Genomic DNA, 15,707 nt, shown 5'->3' on the forward strand with positions numbered 1-15,707 from the left:
TCTAAAACTAATCGAGCAGTGGGATAATAAACACCAGAAAATTATTCGGTTGCATCATTAAATACTTTTAAAATTTCACAAATACTACTACAAATATTCCATTATTATGAAAATAAATATATATTAATTAGTATTTTATGTAAAAAATAAACATAATAATTCTTTATATTAAAATGAATCTTGTAATAATTGGTATGTTGAATTCTAACGTGTTGGTACATCACATGGAAATTTTTAGGTCTAATTTCATTAGTTTTACAAAACTTATCCCATTGTTTCATTATAGATGGATGAGACCATAAATAAGAAATTACAATTCTAATTGATTTAATATAATTTTCTAAAATTTTTAATCCATCTTGAGCACATAAATTTAAAACATGGCAACTAATATGAAAAATAAACTACCAATAATAGGTTGACAAACAAATTTTAGATTATCTATATAAGTGGTATTAAAACTAGTATTATCTAATGATATTGAAAATATTTTATGAGTTAATCCATATTCTTATAAAATTAAACATAATAATTGTGCGATGTTATGAGCATTATGTGATTTATCAAAAACTCTATAGACTAACAATATTTTTTTTTGAGGTTCCAAGAGTTATCGATCTAATGGCAAATCATACCCATATATGAATTTGTTTGCCAATGATCACTTTAAATATCAGAACATAAAGAAATTTTATTATCTAATTTACTAAATTCATCAATTAAATTTTGTTTCCTTATTTTATTAATTTTTTAATTGTACAAGTAAGTATAGTTCTAAGAACACGTTTAGTATATGGATTAAGAGATTATTTATAAAAATATTTAAATGTGCATTTAGATCCGAAACTAAAAGAAAGATGTTTTAAAGAAACAAATTTAGCTAATGATTCTCTTAATTTATTATGTGAATATACCGCTAGTTGAAGAAAATCTTGATAATTGTGTTTGAGAACGATCGAGTCCATATTCTGTAGGGTGCTTCGTTTCTACATGTCGTTTCAACGACCCATAGCCGCCGTTGACTTGGAATTTGTAGGAGCATTGCAGTGTTTATATTTTGCATGCATTTCTCCCGACGGAAGAATGACATTTTTAAAATGTTTAGTGAAAATAGAAAACTTTAGAGGAGGAATTTCCTGAACTTTAGAAGTAATTGCATTAGTACTTACTTGTGTTTCCGGCGTCAGATTCAGATAGTGCTTGATCTCATCATCGATGGATTGAATGTTAGGGGTCCTCCACCTGCGGATTCACTATTTCCTTTCCCTTCTGAGCTCGAGATGATGCGCCTCTATAACCTCCTTCCATTGTAATTAAAAATTGGAAACGAAAGTGCGTAGAAATGAAAACGAAATGTATAGAGAATACAAAATTGAGATTAAGAGTAGAGAAGATGTGTGTAAAAATGATGAAATGAGCTTTCTATTTATAGAGTTTGGATAGCAACATACACTAAATCATAGCCATTGATAAAAAAAATGGTCAAATGATCCTAACCATTGAAAAAATATGCAAAAAAATCCCCTATCCCTCCCTTAACGGCTAAGAACTGTCGGTTAACCGGCGGTTCCAACGAGAAAAAAAAAATCTATTGAACCGGCAGGCTGAACCGGCGGTTAACCAACGGTCTGCTGGTTTTGAACTTAATGAACCGAAACCGACCCGGTAACTTACCGGGCCGGTTCTGGTTCGGCCAGGCCCATTGGGTCAACAGACAATCGGCCTGTTGACCCAGTTACGGGCTCGGGTTGGATCCGGGCCGAACCCAGCCTAGGGTCGGGTCTAGTGTTAATGTTAAAAGGAATGTGGGTGAAAGAAATGTGTTGTTATAATGAGTATGTGACAGTGGACCCCATGTTTTTTGATGAGGTCGTGGATATTATAAGAGCATCCATAACGCTAACCCATTATAACATCCACCACATCATCAAAAAGTATGGGGTCCACTGTCACATACTGATTATAACAACATATCTCTTTCACCTACATTCCTTTTAATATTGACACTTATTATTTATTCATCTCACAGTCTACTCAATCATCTTAAAATTAATATATATTAAATAATTATAATTTAAATATATTTTAAAATATTTAAATTATTATTATTATTATTATTAGTATTTTTTAAAAAAAGTAATTTTACTATTTAAAAAAATATTAAAATTTTTAATATATTTTTTACTGTTTATAAAAAGAAAGAAAAAAAATAAAACTAGAAAAACAAAGAGAGAAGGTTCATCCCTCTTAACACTTCCCTCTCTATCTCCTATGGATGGGCATTATATAATGAAGAGGGGGTGTTAAGTGAATATTATAACAGACACGTATTATTATAATAACATCATATTCTCTTAACAAACAACATCAACGACCAAAATGAATAATAATTCAAGTGAGGAAGTATTATTATATTAACACCATATTCTCTTAACAAACAACATCAACCACCAAAATGAATAATAATTCAAGTGAGGAAGCTTTAATAAAAGCGAGGAAGATTTAATAAAGATATAATGAATCAGGTAACATTTATTCTGGAATGATCAATCTTATTTTTAGAGTCATGAAAATTGAAAAACACTCAGGGTGGAACATGGTCTAAAAGTTCAACATCCTAATTATGTGACTTCTTTAGAAAAACTCTTTACAAATATATTACAATTTAACATCAAATTGTAAATACTTTGATGATAATTTAATACTCTTTTGTTGCACCTAAAATAGTTGAATGATAATTTAATATCTTTTCATATACTGTAGCCTAGGGACCTGGGTGGGAAAGCCTTAATTGGACTGTAGCCTAGGGAGCTGGGTGGGAAAGCCTTAATCGACTCCATAAGGCATCACGTCAAGATCCTTATCGTCTATTGCTTTTAGCAAAATTGAGGCGACGAACCAGTGGCTGTGGAATGGATAATCTTGAGCATCTGGTAGATTTTTCACGGCTGGTCTTGCCACGATACAAATTCAGATCAGACGGTTGGATTTTGAAAAAGTATGCGATCGTATGGTATATTTTTATCACAATTATTAGTCTCAGTGTATTGGACCTTATAGCATCAATTCATAATCAACTTTTAGCGCACAGCCTCTCGAGACGATCTAATGACTAGCACATAAGATATTATCATTAAAAGACAGTCTAATGATTAGTACATGAAATATTATTATTATCAAATTTGAAGTTCGAATTTCAACAAAGTCGAGATAAATACCTTCTTTATGTACTAGTAGTATTCTATAAGCTAGCAGCCACCGCCACCAGTGATTTACTTCCTTCATGTTGGCCTTGGAATAGATTGACAGAGGCACTGGGGGCGAGCATAATTTATCTCCTTCATATTGATCCTGAGATGAATTGATAGAGGTACTAGGGGCGAGCATGATTTACCTCACCTCTTTCATATTTGTCTTGGGATGAATTGACAGAGACACTGAGGATGAATATATTCACGTTTTGTGACCATAATCGACTTTTATCACAATTATTAATTTCAGGGTACAACATTATTTCACAGTGGTCTGAAAATACTGGTCAGGTTCTTTCCCTCTCATGTAATAGTCGTGGTTCAAAAGTAAAATCATTCAAATCCTCTAGTCCGTAAAGGCTGGACCAATCCATGGTCCAACCTTTGTATTGGTGGGAGACAATGACCCTCTACTTATTAACAGATGGGGGTCATTATCTTCCACCAATCCCTTTATTCTGATCCAAGAACACACCAAAATAAGGGGATCAGAAGATCCAATCCCTCAGAATGTACCTAACTATGAGACCCTCTGGATAGGGTAATCAGCCCTTTTTGCCATCGTAATAAACTTCCAAATAGCTCCAGTACAGTTGATATTTATATGATTGTTTATTTTAATAAAATTTTAAATTATTTTTAACGTGTAAAATATTTTATTGAATATTTAACTTTCCTATAAAAATGGCCGATACATCCAGACAAAATATATCAATATCTAATCGTGAGATCTTTACTCTTTAAAATAGAGCCAAACCTCTGTTTTTTTTCCTTATAATTTTTATCATTAAAAGTTAGTTTCTTAGTGTAATGGCACTTTTATCAATTTATTTTTTAAACACTCTGAGAATTAGAAAGTGGATTAGTTCCCATCATTTCGATTTATAGTAGAAACTTGAAGTCATAACCGGCTTAGGAGCTGTCAAGATGAGGCCGACGCACAGGCCCAACCTCCAGTGGGACTTTTTAAAAAAAAAAAAAAATTATATATATAGTAAAGACTAATAAAATAATTTCTGTATTTATAAAAAAAATAAAAAAAAACTAATTATAAATTCTCAAATACTATGATATTTTTTTTTTTAATAAAAGTCTCTCAAAGAAGAGAAAAATACCCACAAGAATAAATATTTTGTTCCTCCTTCACAAGTTTTTTCTTATATCTTCATTTCTCTAAATCTTAATATTTGGAAATTTATTTTTGCTCGCCCTCAAATTCTTCACCCACTCTGATAGCCATCGTCCAACGCTACAGTCGTCGCATCGTCGTGTCACCGCCCTCACCTATCGACATTACACAGTAGTGCACGTCTTTAAACACTTTGATTTAGATGAAATTTTCTTACTTGAATTAAAGGGGGTTTTTTAATTCTTCGGCTCTACTTAAAGTAATGTTAATACCCTTAATTTCACTTGGTCTCCACCGTCTTGAGGTAACTAATCCAAGGGTCCACTCTCCTCACGATCTTATCCATTATGAAATCACTCATTCTTAAAAATAATCCGGAGGTGAAGAAGGCTCGTACAAGCTCACAATAATAATACAAAGATAACAAGAAAATAAATACACAATATAATGAAAATATTACTTGCTTAATCTTTTGTTATTTGTAGATGCCTTTTAAAACTTAGAAAGTACAATAATACTTGTCTTCCACAACTTCAAACATTGGCGAAGAAGGGAGGAGAAGAAGTTTTTTTTTGAATCCTTACAAAAAAATGGCTTTTATCACGCTGATTAGGGTTCTCAATTGATTAGCTTTACCCCCAATCGATTGTCAAGTCGGATCCGATCAAATCCAGTTGTCTAAATTAAACCTCGCAACAACTCTTTTCTACTTCTTCCAATTGATTACCTAATTGATTAAGCAGCTTCAATCGATCACCCGATCGATTCAAAACCCCACTATTCGCTTGAGAACTTCTCTCAATCGATCAGGAACTTTCCCAATCGATTCAACATAGGAAATATTGTGCTTTGTGAAATTCCATTTCAATCAATTGCCTAATCGATTGGAGAGGGCTTAATAGATTAGCCAATAAATTCAACTCCTCTCAGCGTTCGCGATTTAGGCTCCTAATTAATTTTCTAATCAATTGAACATGGGCTAATCAATTACCCATGCCTAAGCTCCGTGCCTAAGCTTAGCTCTCTTTGTCTAGTTTCCAACTAAGATTTTTCATGTGATAAGTGTTTAGTTTTCAACTAATCCACCTTAGATTTTCTTTTTGCTAACTTCTCGTTGGATTTTCGATCACCAAGTATGGTCCTACTACCCACTTGGATTTTTCTCTTGTCTAACCATAGTTAAGATTTTCTTTTGCCAACGTGCGGTCCTCCTTGACCCACTTGAAATTTTCTTTGTCTAACCGCAATTAGAATTTTCCTTTGCCTAACTTCTAGTTAGGACTTTACCCTTCCCTAACCCTCGGGTTAGGATTTTGCCCTGCCTAATCTCCAGTTAGGACTTTTTTCTTGCCTAACACTTGAGTCATGACTTTTCCCTTACCTAACCCTCGAGTTAGGATTTTGTCCTTGCCTAACCCTCGAGTTAGAACTTTACCTTGCCTAACCTCCAGTTAGGACTTTTTTCTTACCTAACTTTCGAGTTAGGACTTTGCCCCTACCTAACCTCCAATTAAGACTTTCCCAATCAAGTATCTGATCTTTCATGTCCTATTTGACTTCTCTCTTTCACATATTGACAAGTATTCAGTCAATTTTAACCTACTTAGACTTTTTTTCATATATTGCCTAAGCATATTGTCTAAATATTCCAAAAATCATTCAATAATTTTTTTTTTAGTAGGAACAATAATAATAAAATATGCGTAGATCTTGAGTCATCAAAATGTTTTAGTACATTGGGCAAGAGATCGAAGATACGTTCAGGTATCTTGGTTGTTGAAGGCAGTCTCAATCATTTTGTAGACTTTAGACCCTAAAAAAAATTATTTGAGATCTTAATATATTTTTAAAAATATAAATATTAGTATAACAAAGAATTTTATATAAAATTTAATTCTTTGACTTTTAAAAATGCAAAATTACTAATTAAAATTTTATATTCAAATTTTAATAATATTTTTTAATTAATAAAATTATAAATAATGTAATCTTTCTTGACATTTGTTGAGCAAAAATAAATTCTTATTAATTTTATTTTATTTTTGCTGAAGATATATTAATAGATATTATTAGTAGTATTTCATAAGCTATTCATGCATGGCATTGATAAAAATAATTTATTTATTTTTAATAAGGTTTATACCTCAAGTACTGTTTTTAATTTTGTATTTATTATTTATTTTAAAACTTTTAATTTTGAAAATAAATATAAACGATCAATATCAAATAATATGTTTTAAAAAGTCATTCAAATATTTTTCTTTTAAAAAAATAATCACCGAACAATTTTAATTTTTCTCCCTGAAATAAAAAAAATAAAAATTATCTTTATATATCTTAAATTATTCAAATCTATTTTAAAATTTTAAAAAATATGATCAATAATATAATTAAAATAATTAATTTTAAATGATTAAGTCTCACCTCATTAGTTCCTAAACGGTTAGTGATTTTTATATTAAAGTCTTTCATAAAATAATTAAGTTTTTATTTTATTTTATATATTTTGAATAATTTTATTTCACTTTTGCTTATTTTATTATAATTAGATATTAAATAATAAAAACAAAAATAAAAAATGTTTTTTAAAGATAATTTAATTCGTTATTAACCTTCTTCGTTATTTTTAAAATTTTAAAATTTTTTTATTAAAGTTTTAAAATTAAAATAAAAATATAGATAAATTTAAGAGATTATAATGTAAAATACTTCAGTTTAATTTGATTTAATTTTTTTATTTTAAATTAGGGTTGAAATAGTATGACAATTTTAAAACTTAGATGTGTTTTGATAAAAAAATCAAAATTGAATGCGCTGTTTGAGAAAATATATTATAATTTTAAAGATACTTTTCTTTTAAATCTTATTTTTTCCCCCAAAATTTCTAATGTAGTTTTTTCTTATTTTTATGAATATTAGGCAATAGAGGCTTGCCCGGGCCCACTATCCCTCCGATTCACCAATTCGCCGCGTACACGAACCGTTGGCGTTAGGTCTGGCCAATGGAGGAAAACATAGAGGAATTTATTCACCAGTCGATTGAGACGTGCCGATTTTTCAACGGTAGAGATCATTAACTTTGCCTGTTGCCTGTTGCGTGCCAGGCTGCCACTCGACATAAAAGGGCCCTCGTCGTCGTCTTCGAAACCCTCTGGTTCCTGCGATTCGCTACGCTTTGAGAAGATGTCGACGCTGACGTTTCCCCCTTCGCTTCCGCCGCCGGCCGAGGACAGCGAGCGGCTTCACATAGCCATCCAAGGTTCGCCCCTTCATTCCTCGTTTCGCTTTACGCCATCCGAACAAGGTTAACTTTGGTTTCCGTTCCTTATCGATCCGATCCGCTCCGCGTGCATCTCCAGGATGGGGCACCGACGAGGGCTTGATCATCTCCGTCCTCGCCCACCGCCCTTCCCGCCACCGCCGCGAGATCCGTCGCACGTACGGTGAGATCTACGGTGATGACCTACTCAAGTCGCTCGACAAGGAACTCACCCGGCACTTCGAGGTCGGCCTGTTTGCTCATTCTGTTTCATTCTCCTTTGCGTTATTTTTTCCCCGTCTCTTTCTTTGTTTTCTGTGGTGGGATTTTATTCCGTTCGAGCGCAGAGAGCGGTGATGCTGTGGATGCTGGAGCCAGCTGAGAGGGACGCTATGCTGGCGAACGAAGCCGCGATGAAATGGAACCCCAGCAACCGGGTATTGATCGAGATAGCGGTGGCGAGGACAGCGGATGAGCTGTTTGCAACCAGGAGGTGGTACCAAACTCGATTCAAGCGGAGTCTTGAGGAGGATGTTTCCGCGCATACTCATGGGGATTTCAGAAAAGTGAATTCCTTGTTCTGATTACTGGCTCTATCCTTTCTCGATTCAAGCTATTCTTGTTTGTTGATCTAGATTTATTCTATCTTTTCTTTGTTCCTTAATCCTTATACTCTGGTAGTGTTAACTGTCAAAGAAAGAGCTAGAACGCTAACTTGCATACATTTCTGGAATTAGCAAAATCTTATACTTCTTCATAGTTCATGATTTTTTAACAGAGACTGCATTTTCTTTACAAATTGCGGCTTTGTTCATTCTTTATACTCTGTTAGCTTTAATCTGTCAAAGATACATTACTGTCATTAGCAAAGTCTTAAACTTCCTCATAGTGGAGTTAATAATTTTTTAACAGAAACTTCTTTTTTTAAAACACAAATTGGGCACTGGAAACAAACTTGATCAAGTGTGATCATCTTCTGTAGTGTTGTTTCTTTACCGCAATTTAGTTGTTTTGGGACATTATAGATGTTGGTTATAGAATGCTTCTATTTCCAGGAGCTTGGTCGTCAGTAATTGTTAAATTTCCTCAGGCGTACTAGCAATCAAGTACATCTACTGAAGTTGTTTACTTGTAATTTCAATCAGGGTTGAAATAAACATCATTTTGAATTTTCAGTTAGAAGGATTCACCTAATTTTAGTTTCTCTTACTCTTACATGCAAATTAAAAGACCACTTACACTAGACATATATTTTCACTAGAGCCCAAAGCACAGACTCACTTGAATTGCAACTTGCTATAAGTATAGTTGGATAAGTCATCAACCTGAGTACGTACCCCAAAGAAATATTTTGTTGCATCTTTTGTATTCGATTCATAAGATATTTGTTGAAATTAAACTTGCTTGTCAGATTTTATGTTGGTCTTATTTTTGCAAGTAATTTATTGGAAGAATATCTGTTTCTTAGCTCCTTGTACCACTTGTAAGCTCATACCGCTATGAAGGAGCTGAAGTTAACATAGCCTTGGCAAAGTCAGAGGCGAAGATACTGCATCAGAAGATAAAGGATAACGATTGGAGTCATGAAGAAGTAATTAGAATCCTTACTACGAGGAGCAAAGCACAACTTTCTGCAACATTCACTGACTACAAAAATGAGTTCGGTAATCCAATCAATAAGGTACATCGACTTGCAAGTTAGCACTACAGTTGTGAGCTCACTTTATCCAACATAATTTTTGTTAGAAATTGTCAAATAGTCTTGTCTAGGTATACGTAACATCAATAGTTCTGTTGACGTTCTTGTTTTTTCCAATATTTTAATTCTTTTTTCTAATCGTCACTGTTATAATATCATATCACTGCCTTTTGGGGCTTGTTTCAATTTAGATGCCCCTACGTGTAACTCGAATTTTTGCCTCTCAAAGAGGTAAATTAGGCAAATTCTTACACAGATTTTCTAAAGGATATCTGGTTTTAGATAGTTATATAAGGAATAGTTGTACTTTGATTTAGATAATTATTATATATGATATAAAGAATAATAGTATTAGGCGGCGTTTGGTTCTTTCATAGGAATCGGAATACGAATGGAAATCATAGTATTGTGAAATGAAAATGGGTATGAGCATGAATATTACTCTTAAAAATAATATTTGGTTAGTTGAATATTTTTTATCGGAATAAATCAAAATTTTCTTTTTTCCCCTTAGAGGTAAGAGAAAAAATTAGATGAGAGAAAGTTGAATGTGACAAAAAAAAAATGATGAGAAAGAAAGTGTGATGAGAGAGAAAGTGTGATGAAAAAGAATGAAGAGAGAGAAAGTGTGATGAAAGAAAATAGGAAAGAGAGTGTAATGTGAGAGAGGGTATGGCAAAAGGCGAAATTGCTCGCCCCCGCCGCACCTGACCCCAGGCCATCACAAGGGAGGTAAATCATAGCAGCCGAGAGGGAGAGGATGAGGAGAGAGAAAATATGATGTGAGAGAAAGTGTGATGGGAGAAAATGAAGAGGGAGAGAAAATGAGGAGAGAGAGTGTGTGATGGGAGAGATTATGTAGATAGAAAGTATGATGAGAAAGGAAGTGTGATGAGAGAGAAAGTGTGCTGAGAAAAATGAGGAAAAAGAGTGTGATGGAGAGAAAGTATGGTGGCAAAAGGTGAATACGCTCGCCCCCAGCGCCTCCGCCAACCTGTTACAGGGCCAATACAGAGGAGGTAAATCATGGGCGGCTATTAGCCTTTGGAATAGTGACTAGCACATAAGGGAGACATTTACCTCGACTTTTCCGAGATTTAAACCCCAAACCTCATGGTGGCAACACCTCATGCTCTAGCCACTAGACTGTCCCGAAGGAATGTGATGTAGAGAAAGCGTGATGAGAGAGAATGAGGAGAGAGAAAGTGTGATGGGAGAGAATAAAAAGAGAGAGAAAGTATGATAGAGAGAAGGTTGCATAATAGAATGAGGAGAGAGAAAGTATGATGGAAGAGAATAAGGAGAGAGAAATTAATATGAAAGAAAAATTGAACAAATATATTAAGGGTATTTTCGTCCAAAACTTAATTCTCATTTTCATTTCACATCGAAACCCAAGGAAGGAGGTGAGTTTCATCATATTCAAGTTTTTGGATTTCATTCCAAAATTTTAATTCCATTTCTATCAATCAAACACAAGATTTGAGAATGAATCAATTTCTTCATTCCTAAACCCCTAAACTAAATGTCATCTTAGTTATAACTGCTCTTCATAGAACGAGGAGGATCTCAATAGAATATGTATCCACAAGTTAATCTTGTTCCTTTTATTTTTGAGATACGTCACGACAAATATATTTTACATATAGTCATCATTTCATTCATATAATTTTTCATACTAGCAATTTTTAATTAAGTTGAGACTTTTAGTAAGCTCTTGAATTAGTCAATGATTTAGAAATACAATTTCCATTTGCAAAAATAAATTGTAAAGAGGGTTACACTAGCTAACAACTCTTACAATAAAAAAATGCCTTTGGTTTAAATTAGTCATGATTTCACTATTAGAGCAAGTTGATATCTCTCATCCTAAGCGGCCAATATCGCCGGCCCCACGGCAAGATACAGGCATGGGCTATAGTAAAAGTCATGTAGATTGGAGCTCAGTCCCACTAGATCCACCTATGCGGGTAAGACTACATCTTCTTTTTTACCAATCTTATTGGCATTATTCTTTTTGGTACTAGAAGCCAAATTTGGTTGAATTAGAGCTTGTTGAAATGTTGTGGTTCTCATAACAAGACCCAAAGATCGGCCACATGAATTTGAATTTCTAATGTTGATTGAGATGTTATGGTGAGTTTTGCCAATTTTCACTGCTAGTGATAAAAACTTACTTGCAAGGTACTGTTTTCAGGACTTGAAGTCTGATCCAAAAGATGAGTTCCTTTCGGCGCTGAGGGCGATCATACGCTGCATTGCACACCCTGAACGATATTTTGAGAAGGTCATACGTCTTGCTATGAACAGAGTTGGTACAGATGAGGAGGCCCTTACTAGAATCATAACTACTCGAACTGAAGTTGACATGAGGCTAATAAAAGAGTTGTATTATAAACGCAACAATGTGCCACTTGATCGCGCGATACAGAAGGACACTAGACGAGATTACAAGGATTTTCTGCTCGCATTGATTGGGCATGGAGATGCCTGAGTTTTTGCACGTTATATTATCGATTCTAGCACTAACTTAGTGCTAGGCATGAATAATAGTTTGACGTGATCTAAGCGAATCCTGAGATGCTTTGGCTTTTTTATTTTCGTGCTTGTAGGATCAAACTTTGCAATTCGTATGCTATGATATTTGTCAGCGTTTGTCTTGTCATTTTGTCTAAGCACTATGATATCTACGAGTATTTGACTTATCTTTTTGTCTAAGCATTATGCCCCTCACAGAAGTTCTTATCTTTTTGTCCAAGCATTATGATATATATTCTATGAGTGTTTGTCTTACCTTTTTGTCAAAACATTATGCCGCTCACAGGAGTTCCTCTACGTTACGGCATTGCACTGATCTTTGGTATCACATGGATTTATCTGTTAATTCATTAAAGTTGAGACTTGATTTTTTCAATACATAGAAAAATCCATGTGATCATAGAAAAATATTTAATTTTTTACCCAACTCGGTAGATAAGTTTCTAAAATATATAAATTATGTATTATAATTTTAAAATTAACAAATCACATACCCATTTTTCATTTTACTCTCTTACTCAATTGAATCTATTTCTTTTTGTTCGAAAAATCTATTAGTTGATTTCGACTAAAATTAACTAATGAACCTATAGATTTTGAAATAATATGAAATCAATACTTATATGTTAATCTAGTTCTTCTGATTGTAAAAATGATATCAAAAATTAATTTGACTAAATATATTTAGAGTAGTGATTTTTTAAATATGAATTTATTTTTAGACACATTCATGTTTAAAAAATAAATGTTCTCAATATCTTAGGCCAAATTGATTTTTGATAGTATTTTTGTAATCAGGAGAGTTAGACGAATAAATAGAAACTGATTTCAAGATCTCTAGGCCCATCAGCTAGTTTCAATTAAAACCAGTTAATGGAACTAGAGATCTCGGAATGACATAAAACTAATTCTTATGTGTTCGTATAATTCTCTTGATTATAAAAATACTATCAAACATCAATTTAATGTAATATATTGAGAGAAGTGATTTTTTTTAAAAATATGACCGAATGAAACTACATAAAATCAATTTCGGTTTATTTAGCCAAAATCGATTGATGAACTTAGAGAGCTCGAAATGAAATGAAACTAGATCCTATGGGTTTTTCTAGTTCTTATGATTATAACATGCCCTTAAATATAAATTTGACTTAATATATTGATAGGAATGATTTTTTAAACACGAATGTGTCTAAAAAATTAATTCATATTCAAAAAATCACTGTTATTAATATATTAAGTCAAATTGATATTTGATAATTTTGGCTGAAATCGACTGATGGATCAAAAGATCTCAAAATGACATGAAATCAATTTCTATGTATTCATCTAGTTCTACTTATTATAAAAATGATATCAAACATCAATTTGATCTATTATACCGAGAGTAATGATTTTTTAATATAAATTAATTTTTCAAATATATTTATATTTAAAAAATCATTGCTTTCAATATATTGAATCAAATTGATATTTGATATTATTTTTAAAACCAAAAGAATTAGGTGAACATATATGAACTGATTTCATATGATTTCGAGATCTATAGGTTTATCAGTCGATTTTGACCGTATAGAAATAAATCAATTCGATTAAAAAAATTAGTTGATTTATTTTTTTTCAATTAAATTGATTTAAGGATGAAGATAAAATTAAAAAAAAGATACATGATAATTTTGAAACTATAATATATAATTTAGATATTTTAAAAACTTATTTATTGGATTTAATAAAAAAAGTAAAAAAAATATTTATCCATAATTACGATAGATTGGCATACCAATTTGACTGCAATTTATATTAATAGATAATAATATCATCGGTACCTATCCAACGTCTTCTTCCTCCGTAAAAAAATCAAAGCTGAATACATTCTCATGCTCTTACGTGCATCCCTTTCTTACTTGAATGTCTAAATTATAAACCCTTAGTCTGCAGTTTTATTAATTTTTTATTATTGAGGGAAACGACAAAGTTTGAGCTCATTCAGAAGCTTCGCAGCAGGTCGACCAATCTCGCCAGGTTGAGGAACGACGAGCCCCCCGGCTGCGCCGCCCATTCCGCCGCCTCCTTCCACCCAGCCGCCCTCCTCCTCATCTCACTCCCCTTCTCCCCGTTACCCATTAGCTCTCTTATCAGCCCCTCCACTTCCTCTCTCCGCACGTTGTTGTCGATCTCCATCCCGTTCCCCCACTCCGTGCACGCGTACCTGCAGTTGGTCTGCTGCTCCGCGAAGAAGGGCCACGACAGCATCGGCACCCCGCCGACGATGCTCTCCAGCGTCGAGTTCCAGCCGCTGTGCGTCAGAAACCCTCCCACGGCGGCGTGGCCCAGCACCTCCTCCTGCGGGCACCAGCTGGCTAGCATCCCGCTCTCCCGAGTCTTCTCCACGAACTCAGCCGGAAGCACCGCCGCGTGCCCCCGCACCAGGTCCGGTCGGATCACCCACAAGAACTCGTACTCTGAATCCGCCAGCCCCCACGCGAACTCCACCAGCTGCTCGTTGCTCATCACCGTCACGCTCCCGAAGTTGACGTACACCACCGAGCCCGGCGCGCGGCCGTCCAGCCACTCCAAGCACCCGCTCTCCTCCTTCCAAAGGTTGGAGCGGAGCGAGACGAGGGCGTCAGGAATCTGGTGGTGCTGGAGCAGCAAGGAGAGCGGGCCGACGGTGTAGATCTGGGGGAGGATCGCCGCCATCGCCTCCAGAACTGGTCCCTCCAACTTGTCGAAAGTATTCAAGATTACTGCTGTAGCGATGGCGGCGCGCTGTGCCTCGCGGTTGGCGTAGTTGAGCATGATGTCGTCCCGGTCGGTGGTCCGGATGAAGGACGGGAAGTCCCTCAGCCGCATGTTCTTCATTCCCGGCACCCAATCGATCGGAGTATCCAAGAATCCGTTCGCGATGTCGCTTTCGTCTATAAATACACACACAAAATTGTTGATTGCTAGTCAATTCTTGTGAAATTTAGAGAGAGACACAACAAGATTCGATTACGTTTGAGCGGCGTGAGGCCACGGTCGATGAGGCGTTGGTAGTGGAGGTAGCCCATGAAGCCGCAGGCGCTGGTAGTCCAGAAGACGACCTCAGGGATGCGGAGCTCCCTGGCGGCGTCCAGAGTGAAGCTCATGGCGCCGTCAGAGACGATGCAGGATACGGGCGGCTCGTCGCCGCCGTCGGCGTTAAGGCGGCGCAGGAGGTCAAGAAACGGCGGGAGAACGTGCTTGGAGATGGAGTCGCAGAGGGAGGGGACATCCTGCGTGGCGTCGGTTTCGGAGGGCGGTAGGCCGTCGGGGATGGACTCGAAGCGGAAGCCCGGGTCGGCAGCCTCCGACGGGACGACGGCGCCGGAGCGGAGCAGGCGTTTGTGGTTGAAGTGGGTGTTGACGAAGGTGATGCGGAAGCCGTAGAACCGGAGGAGCTTCGCCAGCTTCATCATCGGCGTGACATGGCCCTGAGCGGGGTAGGGGATGCACACCGCATGAGGCTTCTTCTCCGGCTGTCTTGATGCATCACCCATGGCCACGCTTCTCCTTGCTCCTCCCTGCATCTCTATAAAAAGTCAAGAAAGGGGCATTTTCGCCATTTTGAACTGATGTTCAAATAATTAATTAGCATCTCCACAAGATATCACATCAAGATCTTTTATTTTTTCTCGGCTGCCAATTAGCTCCTTTACGTTGGTCTAAGATGGACTAGCGGGGCAAGGGGGACATTAATTTTTTTTATATCTTAATTATTTATATTAATAATTAATAATCATCTAATTTATCTTTTTCGTCTAAAAAAAAGTTAATAAAAATATTAAGGATGAACGAATTACCTTTGTC

The 15,707-nt window shown here is 35.5% G+C and overlaps 2 protein-coding genes across 2 annotated transcripts; one reads left to right on the top strand and one right to left on the bottom strand.

Moving 5' to 3' along the window:
• Nucleotides 1–7,478: 7,478 nt before the first annotated feature.
• On the top strand, nt 7,479–12,003 carry LOC122023370 (annexin D2-like). The gene is made up of 5 exons (XM_042581435.1): nt 7,479–7,639; nt 7,740–7,885; nt 7,987–8,205; nt 9,108–9,320; nt 11,536–12,003. The coding sequence occupies exons 1-5, from the start codon at nt 7,564–7,566 to the stop codon at nt 11,830–11,832; spliced, it is 951 nt and encodes a 316-aa protein (XP_042437369.1). The 5' UTR covers nt 7,479–7,563; the 3' UTR covers nt 11,833–12,003.
• Nucleotides 12,004–13,647: 1,644 nt separating this feature from the next.
• Nucleotides 13,648–15,429, bottom strand: LOC122023369 (7-deoxyloganetin glucosyltransferase-like). Its single transcript, XM_042581434.1, has 2 exons — nt 14,875–15,429; nt 13,648–14,794 (listed from the first exon to the last, which is right to left on the bottom strand). The coding sequence occupies exons 1-2, from the start codon at nt 15,425–15,427 to the stop codon at nt 13,863–13,865; spliced, it is 1,485 nt and encodes a 494-aa protein (XP_042437368.1). The 5' UTR covers nt 15,428–15,429; the 3' UTR covers nt 13,648–13,862.
• Between the last annotated feature and the right edge of the window lie 278 nt (nt 15,430–15,707).

The sequence above is a fragment of the Zingiber officinale genome, chromosome 9B (assembly GCF_018446385.1).
Source record: "Zingiber officinale cultivar Zhangliang chromosome 9B, Zo_v1.1, whole genome shotgun sequence".
Classification (NCBI taxonomy): Eukaryota; Viridiplantae; Streptophyta; class Magnoliopsida; order Zingiberales; family Zingiberaceae; genus Zingiber; species Zingiber officinale.

Bases quoted from the DNA above. Each gene is read 5' to 3' on its own strand.
- LOC122023370 (XM_042581435.1), top strand. From the start codon at position 7,564: ATGTCGACGCTGACGTTTCCCCCTTCGCTTCCGCCGCCGGCCGAGGAC. The intron at 7,640-7,739 runs GTTCGCCCCTTC...GTGCATCTCCAG, and splicing joins GCTTCACATAGCCATCCAAG to GATGGGGCACCGACGAGGGC. The intron at 7,886-7,986 runs GTCGGCCTGTTT...GTTCGAGCGCAG, and splicing joins AACTCACCCGGCACTTCGAG to AGAGCGGTGATGCTGTGGAT.
- LOC122023369 (XM_042581434.1), bottom strand. From the start codon at position 15,427: ATGCAGGGAGGAGCAAGGAGAAGCGTGGCCATGGGTGATGCATCAAGA. The intron at 14,795-14,874 runs GTAATCGAATCT...GTGTATTTATAG, and splicing joins TGGCCTCACGCCGCTCAAAC to ACGAAAGCGACATCGCGAAC.